The sequence below is a fragment of the Coffea eugenioides genome, chromosome 3 (assembly GCF_003713205.1).
Source record: "Coffea eugenioides isolate CCC68of chromosome 3, Ceug_1.0, whole genome shotgun sequence".
NCBI classification, from domain to species: Eukaryota; Viridiplantae; Streptophyta; class Magnoliopsida; order Gentianales; family Rubiaceae; genus Coffea; species Coffea eugenioides.
The window spans coordinates 37874545-37886953 of record NC_040037.1 but is presented as its reverse complement, the minus strand read 5'-3'; the positions used below and the strand labels follow the sequence as shown (position 1 = coordinate 37886953).

General features: G+C 36.0%; 1 protein-coding gene and 1 pseudogene across 3 annotated transcripts; both read left to right on the top strand.

The window, feature by feature from the left end:
• The first annotated feature begins 5861 nt into the window (after positions 1–5861).
• Positions 5862–7713, top strand: LOC113766997 (NADPH-dependent oxidoreductase 2-alkenal reductase-like). 3 transcript variants are annotated; one of them, XM_027311168.1, is made up of 5 exons: positions 5862–6107; positions 6321–6498; positions 6670–6779; positions 6922–7004; positions 7134–7713. In XM_027311168.1, the coding sequence occupies exons 1-5, from the start codon at positions 5862–5864 to the stop codon at positions 7510–7512; spliced, it is 996 nt and encodes a 331-aa protein (XP_027166969.1). In that variant the 3' UTR covers positions 7513–7713. The 3 variants fall into 3 exon arrangements, with proteins under 3 accessions (XP_027166969.1, XP_027166968.1, XP_027166967.1); XM_027311167.1 differs by having other exon boundaries at positions 6613–6779; XM_027311166.1 differs by having other exon boundaries at positions 6613–6779; positions 6922–7031.
• A 1332-nt stretch (positions 7714–9045) lies between these two features.
• Positions 9046–11991, top strand: LOC113767004 (annotated as a pseudogene).
• The last annotated feature ends 418 nt before the right edge of the window (positions 11992–12409 follow it).

The following is a 12409-nucleotide window of genomic DNA, read 5'->3' as shown; positions in this document are numbered from 1 at the left end:
ATGCTCAGCGAGACTAACTGTTGATATATCTACAGGAAGAGAGAAAATTTGGAGCAGAGCTGGACAGCTGACTGATTCTTTTCAACGTCTGCATGTGTTTACAGTATCTCATCCTCAGTTTCTAGGCCTGTTTAAGTGTCATTTGCCAATTTGAAGGCCTTTGTGCTCCCTTTCTTGAAATAGATTTTCATAGTTCTAGTCTTACTATGGTTGATAGGATTGTTATTACATATGACGTGCTTTACTGCTTTCTGGTGTACCTCTAAAACAAACTTCCTGTTGTGGTTGGCCTTATAAACAGACTTTTGGTATAGATATTTGCAAGTGACATGATGAGAAAATATTGAACCATTAATACTGTTGTATCCCCTGTACTGTCATGCTGACCTGCTATGGCCAGTTGGCATAGAAGATTTAGTGGAAAAGAGTGTATTTTAAGGGCTTCTTTAGCTCATTTGAATCTACTTTGATTCAGGGGAGAAAGGAATGTTTAGACGTTGCATGAATTTGTTAATCTGCTTAGGGATATTTTGGTTACCTGGTTAATGTCTTAGTCATTGCTAAAGATTCTTTCGGATTGGTGAAGTTCCAAATACTGAATCTGAACCACCAGGAATTTGCTCATACTCTTACTTGTAAATCAACTGAATTTGTTGGGAAAAGCGAGCTATTTTCGGAGGGGAAATTTTGAACTGAGTGGCAAGAGACTATATTTGTAAAGTTGTTTACTACTGCTTGTGCTTGGATAATAAATCCCAGTTTATGTGAAAGAATTCTGTCAAGAGAAACATGTCCTGACTGAATAAAAGAACAAAAAGGATCCACAAGTTTTAGTTGTCATTTTGTATGGGGTATGGAAAGTTTTGGATTTAGGTCATACAAACTTTAGGTGGCATTTTCTTGCATCACCAAAAGCATTTCGTGGTTTCAATTCCACTGTCATGAATTTGATCTTTCTGTTGCAATTTCCTTCTCCTCTCTGATTGAATGCTAAGCTTGTGAGGACTGTTCTTGGGGTGCCTAATTCGGTATCCAGCACAATTAGAGCCAGAACTTTCTCAAGGCATTTCTAGCTGCAGAGATTGAGAATTTCACCCAACCTGCCCTGACCCCAATGCCATCATATACATCTGGGGCCAACATGACATCTCCTCTTGGAATATTAGGCGCAATTTTCCTTGGCTGCTTGACTTGGATCCTGCGCATACATAAGTTTGTGCAACATGGTTAAAGTGATAACATTTGGCATGACAATAGATGTTAGTATGTCCTGTTGGAATTTGATTTTGACCAAACTCAAGATGAAATGAGCCCTTGAGCCTAGGTTGGGTTTTGTTAATTGCACTAACCTTAAACTGGAGTTTCAGTTTGACCAAGCACAAGAAGAAATTATTAGCCCAATGAGTATATATATCTATTTATACTCCTTATAAAAGTAGGGCAGCGGTTGGTCTAGGTAGATCATGAAAGTTGGATGTGGTCTTAATTTTTTATTATGTCCAAAATACCCTTCTCTCTAATTGTTAGATTTATTTTATTGTTATGATGATAAATAAATGCAGCAGTTAAACAGGAAAAATTTGTAATTTTACTTAAATTTGAATTATGAAGACAATAAATACAAAATAAAACACTCCAATCTAATTTGTCTATTTGCATCCTGTGGGACCTTGGAACACCCTCCTTGGCTTGCTCCAAGTTGGCGAGCAGCGTTTTTTGCAGCTCTCTCCCTTTCTAGCCATTCGGGAAGTTCGAGCGTCTGGCAGTCTGAAAATAATGTGACAAGATTAATAGGATAAAAACTATTTGATATAATCTTTAGTCAGCCTATCTAACATCTGCCGTCCTATAGGGATAAGTCAACTATTGTAGGAGGCTCGAATACCAACAAGTTGTATTATTTTTCTCCCTATCAATACCTCCATTCCGTCCTTTGAAGGTGACTGAGTCTCTTAAACTTACCATTACCTTACTCCTGAGTTCCTTATCTTCTACTCCCTCCCTTTTTTTATAACTGACGTTTAAGAAATTTGCTCTTAAGTACTTTTATCTGTCGTTTTACTATCCCCATGCAGCATTAATTATTTTTTCACAATTTTACCCTTTTATCTCTCTTTTCCAATACAGGGTTCTTAATTACTACTCCTAGTTAGTTTGCATTGCTTTTGGCCTAGTAAAACAGCACCATTTAGTACTCTAGTGAGAGAAAACATGGGTGAATTGGACAATTAATGAGGGTACAAAAGGAAAGTAGTGTATAGATTTAAACAATGAAAAACTTTTCTTAATTGGTGTGCAAAACCTTAAACGTCAGTTATAAAAAAAGGGAGGGAGTACTTCAATAGCTAATTTAAACATCGGAGTTACACCAAGGGTACAACATCGCTTTGTGACCCCGCTCTTTGTTGCTAGTGAGTGACCTTATCAAGATGTCTAAAAGGCCAATCCATGCCTGCACGGATCCCATTGTCCTAAGGATTTTTTATCGTTTGTGTTTTGTGTAAATGATTTAGGCATGGATATTTGAAAAATGAATTAAATCAAATTTAGGGAGTATGATGGAGGAGATAAGTAATGGTCAAAACCTTGAATGTTTGGTAGGACAAGATTGATAGGACAAAAACTGTTTGATATGATCTTTAACAACCGTATTGACATCTGTCGTCCTGTAGGGATAGGTCGACTATCGTAAGAGGACTATCGTAAGAGGATCGGATACCAATAATTGGTACTATTTTTCTGCCTATCAATATCCCCTATTCCGTCCTTTGAAGGTAACTAAATCTTTCTTAAAGTTACTATTACTCACTCTAGAGCTTGTTACATTCTACCTTAATAGTTAACTTAAAACATTGGAGTTACATTGGGGGAATAGCCCCACTTTGTGACTCTGCTATTTGTTACTGGTAGATGACCTTTCTGGTAGGCGTCTAAAAGGCCAATCCATGCTTGCACAAATCCCTTTGTCCTAAGGGGCTTTTATCGTTTGTGTTTTGTGTCAATGATTTTGGCGTGGCTATTTGAAAAATGAATTAAATCAGATTTAGGGAGAATGATGGAGGATAAAATTAACGGTCAAAACCCTAAAAGTGTCGACCATCCAATGCATCACACAACAAGTGTCACATTTTGCATATATTTTTATTATTACGAGAGGGTGGCTGAGGAGCTTTATTAATTGGGAGATAATCTCAATCCATCGTAATTATTGCTTACAAAACCAGAAAATCAGGATGGACCCAATGACCACTACTAGCTCATAGCAAGATAACCTTAAATATGATGGAAAGCTATGCATAGGTCAATTTTTGTAGTATTTATAAATTAAAGCCCATGTTTACGTGTCTAAATTTTGTGATCATCTGACTTATTATGGCCAATCATTACTTGTTCGTATGACCCCGTTTCACCGACGATAAAAAATTTTCAAAAGTTTTTTATGTTGATTATTAAATAGGTTAAGTCCTGGTTGTGGAGGATTGGATTGAACAGTAAGATGAAAGTTCTGATAAAAAAAAAAAAAGAGCTCGAGTACTATTTGTTACTTTATCATCCTCGTTTCTCTACTTTTTTCTCCATTTATTTGTTAGCAAGTTAATAAATCCTAATATCTCATGATAATGTTTAATGTCAAAAGTTGAAATCAAAGACTACAATAATTGGTGCATAAATTCTTAAAATTTTCAAGGCTGAGTATATCTCAAAATTTTAAGTTAGGAAGTTTCAAGTGTTTGGAAAATATACAAATTCTGAATTTTGTATTATTGTTTAAACCTTTATTTTATAACTATTAGTGACTTCATACATTGAAGCAAATGTTCCTCTAGATTTTGATATTATAGTTTGTACCTTTACTTTATAAGTATTTATATACGCCAGTTGGTGCTCCCACACTTGAGATGTGCATTTATTTTTTTTAATCTAAGAATATTGTTTTGTGTAAAAAAATTTAAATACTATTGTTTAAGTATAACAAGGTTACGAGTGCATGATAACCTTGATAAAACATTTGAAAAGCTAAAAAATTTTTTTTAAAAATAAGGATACCTCCAATCTCTTTCAATTTAAAACAACATTTTTAGGACAATTGATTAAGAAGATAAAAATAAGAAAATATTAAATTATGATGTTACCGATAAAATTTCACAAAAATATTTATATACATAAGTGATATTATATTTTATGACCCTATAATCACGTGTAAAGCAGGTGACTTATTACTAGTAATTCAGAGACAAACCAAGATTAACTTTTGAAGAAACACCTTTTTTTTTTTTTTTGTCCAATGCGATTCTTTAACCGCAAATAAACATCGCACACTCTAGAGCTCCTAATGATGCATGTTTTGGATATTCAGAGTTCCGTAACTCCAAGTTACACATGTAAATGTTTGGTCAATTTTCTCCTCTTACGCGAGCCGAAATTTATGAAAGAGCATCTGTAACAGGCATGAATAATGTCCTTATTTCCATAATCTCAGTTTGGATCATGCTGAAAGGTCAACTTTATCAAGCAAGTCTTTTAGTTTCTTAGTATTCAATTTTGTTTAGAATTTTAGTATCAAAGATCAACTTTATCAGACAAGTTTTTAGTTTCTTAATTTCCAAATTTGTAATGATTCATATATGTTGCATTGAGACGACAACTCTATTTGGAAGGAACCTGTTTGACTAGTTGCTAAAGTACCAAGGGATTTAGGACCAATTGCAATATAGATATTGATACAGCAAATTTACTGAGAAAATCTCACATTTTGCGGGATGAATTTTTTCGTCTTTTCATTTAAAATGTTAATTTTATGTCTCTTATAAATTCAAGTTAGTAAAATTTAGTTTCAATCTAAATTTTTAACTACTTTTTAGCCTGAAATCACCACATGACCCACATGCAATTATTTTTTATATACAAAAAGGTCGGCTCCCAACGTTTTTGTAACAAAAATGAATATAAAATGTATCAGATCTCATTTTTTTAGGAAAAAAAAATTAGTATGGTTTAGATCAAATTCTACTTATTTTAGGGATAAAAATGAATATTGATCGGATCATCTTCTATTTAACTATAGATGAGATCTAATGTTTTTGCTTCAAAAAAGCGACCACCTGTGGATTACATGATAAATTCAAGGTAAAAAGTGGTTAAAAACTTAGATTAAAACCAAATTTTATCGACTTGATTTTATAGGGGATGTAAAGTGCCATTTTGAAAGTAAATGATGAAAAAATTCATTTGACAAAATGTAAGGACCCTTTAAATGATTTTCTCTTTACTAAAATCACAAATGCTAGCGTTTGGATTAGCTGTTTTTCTTCTAGCCATCCAAATTCAAAATTATCCATCTTCCACCATGAGCTGTTCTCTGCAATCCCACTATTGTGACTGTAGAGAATCTAGATCGGTTACCAAGAATGTTGACGAAAAATGGATTGCCAACTATGATTACACTGTTAAAGAAAGATGAGCAAGCAGCGGAGAATATAAAAACCTATGATTACTAAAGCAAGATTGCCTAGTGTAGATGCGTTGGATGAAGATGATGGCATAAATGACGTTGATTTGATGAAAGACAAACACATTTGTTTTTTTTTTTCTTTTCAAGTTGTTAACTTATGATTTGTGCTACTTTTTTTTTGGTCATGCATGATGTTAATGTCATCTTGGACTATTCTTATTTGACTAGTTAAACTATTTTTTCTTGCAAGGACCTGGAATCAATTGAATGTTGCTTTTGCCTTGCCTCCAAAAAGATTAGCCTCACCCAATATCTCTTCCTTTTGAAATACTGTATATAAAGGAGGCAAAGCTTTGCAAGAAACACAATTAACTAAAATATTGAGCAGTAGCAGAGTAATAATTGAGCAATGGCAGAAGTTGAGATAGTGAAGAACAAGCAGGTGCTGCTGAGAGATTATGTTAGTGATTTCCCCAAAGAATCAGATATGATCATCAGCACAGACAGCACTATAAGCTTGAAAGTGCCACAAGGATCAAATGGAGTGCTGGTTAAGAATCTGTACCTGTCAAGTGACCCGTTTATGCGCCGTTTCATGCAAGTGTCTCAGCCTGCTCGTAGTAAAACTGGCTTTATTCCTTACACCCCTGGCTCAGTATGTACTGTTTCTTGAAAATATTTCCTTTCTAATTTTTCTCTGATTATTTTGAAAGAAATGTCTTGTCAATGTGAATGGTTTGAGGGGCATGAAATATGAAAACAAGTGCTTAATCTTTGCTTATCATGCTAGTTATGAGTTGTGATGACATGAGTGGCATATCTGGAGATTTAATTTTGCATTGATTGATCATATTGCTATAACGTGCAGCCAATAAATGGGTTTGGGGTTGCCAAAGTAGTGGATTCAGGGCATCCAAACTTCAAGAAAGGTGATCTGGTATGGGGTATAACACAATGGGAAGAATACAGTCTCATAGCAGAACCTGACTCTCTTTTCAAGATTGAGCATACTGATGTACCTATTTCCTACTATATAGGACTGCTCGGTAAGTACCATACTTAAAAAATCTTTTCGGCAATGTGCATATTTCTATAGCTGCTGCTGCAATTGCTTTAGTTCATTTTGGACTGAATCTAATGCCTTTCGAAAAATTATAAAGGTATGCCTGGTCTTACTGCCTATGCTGGATTCTTTGAGGTTTGCAAACCAGAAAAAGGAGAAAAGGTTTTCGTATCTTCAGCATCCGGGGCAGTTGGTCTGATCGTTGGACAATTTGCAAAATTGTTAGGTTGCTATGTTGTTGGAAGTGCTGGAAGCAAAGAAAAGGTGAATTGCCTCACTTGGTTTGCTTGATACTGATAATATTAACGTCTCTTTTGGCTCTTTACAATTGATCTCTTCCCCAAAGAACTATATTACTTCTGGAAGCACTCTAACCTTGCACATACATTTTTAAAAATTTGACAAGGTTGATCTTCTCAAGAACAAGTTTGGATTTGATGATGCTTTCGATTACAAGCAAGAACACGACTTGGATGCTGCTCTGAAAAGGTATCTATTCTGTTTGGCCTCAACTGAGTCCATCTAATCTGGCTAAACCTCTGAATCAAGCTTAATTTGGACCAGGCTACATCAATGATTCAACTTATTTAAGGATTTAGTATCTTTTCTCTCTTTTAGGTGCTTCCCTGAAGGGATTGATATCTATTTTGAAAATGTTGGAGGAAAGATGCTAGATGCTGTGCTCCTCAACATGAGAATGAATGGTCGAATTGCTGCTTGTGGAATGATCTCACAGTACTACTCTGACAAACCTGAAGGAGTATCCAATATGATGTGGATTATTTACAAGCGAGTGTACATAAAAGGATTTTCTGTGTTTGATTATTACCATCAATACTCAAAATTTTTGGACACTATATTGCCTCACGTCCGCGAGAAAAAGATAACCTATGTTGAAGACATTATTGAAGGTCTTGAAAATGGTCCTAAAGCCCTTATAGATTTCTTCAATGGCCGCAGTGTTGGGAAACAGCTAGTTGTTGTTGCTCGTGAATGACCTGCAGTTCCATTCTGAAACCATTCCAGCCCCTGTTCCATGTTTTCCCCTCACTTATTAGTTCTAATTGGAGTAGTAATAAAGTCTACTCAGGCTATATTACCCGGATTCTGAGAGTTCTGTTCTAGAATTCAGATGGGCTACTTGTAAAATTTTGTATTCGTATCTGGTTATACTGAATAAGTACTTTTACGACCTGTGCAGTCGTCTCTTTTTCTTAGAGATTCACAAGCTGGAAAACTCTTGAATTGCTTCTTGGTCAGACTTTCTGGTGTAAAACTGGCATGCATCATTAAACAAAGAGTAAATCACTAATAACCCTCTTGTAGTTTCATCTATTGTCATATAACTTCCGAACGTTCTAAAATATCGATTTCACCCCCCTATGATTACATGTAAACTGAAAATTTAACAAAAAATAGTTTATGTAATGTCATTAGTTAAAATATTAGTAGTACCCTTACTTAAATGTTAAATCAAACAACGACGCAACAACTTTGTACAAAATCATAGAGAGATTACGTGGATAAATGCAAAAATCGCAAAGCCTAATGTGAATATTTATGCAAATCATAAAAGAGTTAAGTGGATACTATTATTTTATCACACGTACTTATAGAGAGTTTGTGATCTAATTGTTATAACTGATTGTACATTTCGTCCATTTTTCACTTTATATAAAACAACAGGAGATTACATGATTATTTTGAAACCATAGGAGGTCATCTAGCATTATGCAAAACCATGGGAGGTTATATGTAATTTACCCTTAAACAAATTTTAGGCTTCCACGACCTTAATTATTGGCATATCTTACCAGTCGTAAATAGTAATGAAGCTTATCCAGAAAAGCCCCCTTCCCTAGTGTCCAAGTGGTATGGTTTACTGTCTCTGAATCTTTCCATGATTGTGGATAAATTCACGGATACGAGGTAATTTGGCTGCTGTCAAGTCTCGGCCTCTTAATTTTTTTTTTTTTTGGTGACATTGAACATGCCTTGACTCAATCACTTTGGACCTAGCTGACACACCAAATCAGGAGATATGTTGCGGCCCCACACACGACGCACCCCAAATAAGTCACGAGGGTTCAAATTCAAGGTAAGATTCAAACTCAGGACCAAAGAAGTTCTAAAAGCTCGCTTACTACTGGACTACCTCGTGAGGGCTTAGCCTCTTAAGTTGGATTTGCAAGAACCAATTAATGATTTGATTTTGACTAAAATCAAGAAAAGATGAACTAAAATTCCCATGCTGAACATTGACTGAGTGCCATGTGAAAAGTGATGCTTTTACTATTTACTTTTCCAGATATTAATCTGAGATAATGAAGTCAGCTGTGACTATCAAACGATGCTACGTTGTAATTGTACACTGATTGATATAGATTATAGAAAGCTCAAGACTGGTTTGACTATTCCAATCCCAGAAACATATTTGAAGAAGCAAAGCTTCCCAATAGTTGCTAGTTTTCAGAGCGACAAAAAAGTGGAAAAAAGACTTTACTGTATTGAGCACCGCTGAACTTCTGCGATGGCAGAAGAAAAGGCAGAGATGGTGAAGAACAAGCAGGTGCTGCTTAGAGACTACTTAGATGGTTTCCCAAAAGAATCAGACATGATTATCAGCACTTGCAACATAATAAGCTTGACAATCCCAGAAAAATCAAATGGGATTTTGCTCAAGAATCTCTACTTGTCATGCGATCCTACCATGCATGGTCTAATGCGAAAGCCCGAGTCTCCTAGGAGAACTTCCATCCCTCCTTGCAAGCCTGGCTCTGTAAGTGGTGTTGATTTTATAGCAGGTGCTTTTCGTTGTGTTAGCATGTTTGCCAATTTGATCCTGTTAAGGAGAAAGAATGTACTTTTACAGGCCTTGTCAAGAAATTCAAGGATTTAAAAGTAACAGAGGGGAAAAAAACCCTGTAGAGTTCCTAGTACTTCATTTATTTTATTTTATTTTTGAGTTGGTGAATGAATTAGCTCAAATCTCCATGCACATTGGGACAGCATAAATATATATATATATATATATATATATATATATATATATTAAAATCTTGATTGCACTTAACTTTGTGTTTAAAAGAAAGATTTCAGGATCACTCTAGACTTTTGGAAATTTATACGGTACTGGGTTGATAAGGCAGCATACCTGGACTATGCTCGGTGCCTTCTCTGAAATTGGGAATGCATCTTATTTGTTGCTTATTTGTTAAACCTCAAGATTATGGTAACGGAAATTCTATACAAAAGAAAGATGTTTTGTTGTTTAAAAAGACTAGTTGGTGCTGTTTGATAATTTTATGTGAACCTAAGGTGAAGAAAAATTCATTCAAAAGAACTGTGTTCTCTGACTCATATGAAGACAAATATGTAGATTTTCAGGTCTTCAATTGGTACAATTGGTAATGCTATTGGAGACTTAAGTTTGCACCTGTCAATTGAATCTGCAGCCACTGAATGGGTTCGGGGTAGCTAAAGTGGTGGATTCGGGGCATCCAAACTTCAAAAAGGGTGATTTGGTATGGGGCATAACCAAATGGGAGGAGTACAGTCTCGTAGAAGAACCTGATATCCTTTTCAAGATTGAGCAGACTGATGTGCCTCTTTCCTACTACACTGGACTTCTTGGTAAGTACTAATGTGCTTGTTTGATACTGAAAAGGCACGGCTATAATTGACAGATCTTGGAGGATTAGAAATTAGAACTCTATCATGCTATAGTTAGAGGAAGCAGGTTTTTGCTTGTTGAGGATTACAACTCTATTACGTTACCATGTTTTACATTTGGTTACCTGCTCATGTGTCAGTGAGGGTGACCAGCATTGGATGTTCTTCACCTTATACTGATTAAGAGACATTACAGTGAAAAGTCTTTCTGGTATGGGAGGAGGGAAAAAGAAAGAGAGTTTCGACTTTATTTTCTTGGTCATATATTTCATGTGTACTATCTGAAACTAATATGTGAATTTGATGTTGTTCACATCCTTTGCATAACCATATCAGCTTAAAATCTATGCTGTCTATGCCAACATTCTTTACTGCCTGTGCTGTCCACCTTAAAATTTTGATGCTTGGATATCTTCAAGCTCCCTGAGAAAGCTGCAGTCTATCTTTACTATTATTGGGAGTCTTGATGAACCTAGCTGCAGTAAATTTTCACAATGTATGGCATTCAAAACCTAGTTTCTTCTTCCTGTGAAGGGATGCCTGGTCTTACAGCCTATGTGGGATTCTATGAGGTCTCCAATCCCAAGAAAGGAGAAAGAGTATACGTATCGGCAGCATCTGGTGCAGTTGGTCAGCTTGTGTGACAATTTGCAAAATCTATGGGATGTTATGTTGTTGGAAGTGCTGGAAGCAAAGAAAAGGTAAATGGCCTCAAATATTCAACGGAATATTATATATGGAAGTAAACTGAACATGAACCTCACAACTCTGTTTGAGTACTTTCGGACAATCACTAGCAGGCTTATCTGATCTGCTGCACTTCAGGGTTCAGAGTTCAGGCGTATGTTTGTGAACTTTATTAGCTCGTTTAACGTGATCAACTAATTCTTGTTTGCATCACCGATCCAATTTGTCAAGGTTGACCTTCTGAAGAACAAGTTTGGATTTGATGATGCTTTCAATTATAAGGAGGAGCACGACTTGGATGCTGCTTTGAAAAGGTGCTCATTCATCTTGGGATAAACTTCTAACCTAGTTATGTCAATGAAGCTTCATCGTATATCGAAGTGCTTACGGAATTGATGTCTTCGCCGAGTTCTTGTGAAAAAACAGAGAGAAGGGTAGATAATGACTTGAATGCTGCATGCTGCGGTTGGCAATGCATAATGATTGCAATAACAAAAACACCATTTTCTGATCATTTTCTGATCGGCTGTTATCAGAAAGGGAACAGAATGAGAACAAGTGGACACAGCCGGCCCTTTTTGGATACAGTCTCTTGTTTATTCATTGGAATTTTAAGAGCATATCTTGTATCCTTTTCCTAGTGAGGGTTCGTCTCTCACATTTTGGTTTTATATTTCATGGTTCATCTTTTCTAGGACTGCTGAGTGCCATTAAGGATAATATCAATTTTTTACTCAGGTACTTCCCTGATGGAATTGACATCTACTTCGAGAATGTTGGAGGAAGAATGCTGGATGCAGTACTTCTAAATATGAGAAAGCACGGTCGAATTGCTGTTTGTGGAATGATCTCACAATACAATCTTGAACAACCTGAAAGCATAAGCAATATAGCCTGGCTTCTATACAAACGCGTCCGGATGGAAGGATTTACTGTTTTCGAGCACTTCCACCTTCACTCGAAGTTTTTGGAGTTTGTACTGCCTGACATCCGAAAGCAGAAGATAACCTATGTGGAAGACGTTGTTGAAGGGCTTGAAAATGGCCCGGCAGCCCTTATAGGTCTCTTTAACGGTCGCAATGTTGGGAAACAACTAGTTGCAGTTGCTCATGAATGATTTCTGCAATCCTTTAGGGTAAAAGATTTTGGCTAGTAACCATCATAAGCCGCCTTCTTTTCTTTTTTTTTTTTTTTTCAACAACTTTAAAGCAATATACGTCACTGCATATCCAAGCAACAATGACTGGATTTCAAGTCAAAGGGACCAGGGCAGGTTCCCGAAGATTATGTGTATTTTGCACACGGCGTAACTCTGTTTGTATATTGTGTAACTTACTTTCAATAATGTGTAATTTTAGAACAAAATTTTGTGAGTTCCACACTTATTGTTAAAAAAATAGTACAAGATGAGATCTGGACCGTACAATTTTTTTTGCCCAAATCTTGACTGCTCAGGGACGATCCGCCTGATGACCGTCCTTGCTCCAAATCCAAGTCAAAGCAGCCCATTAGTGTTAGACAGTGACTATGAGTAG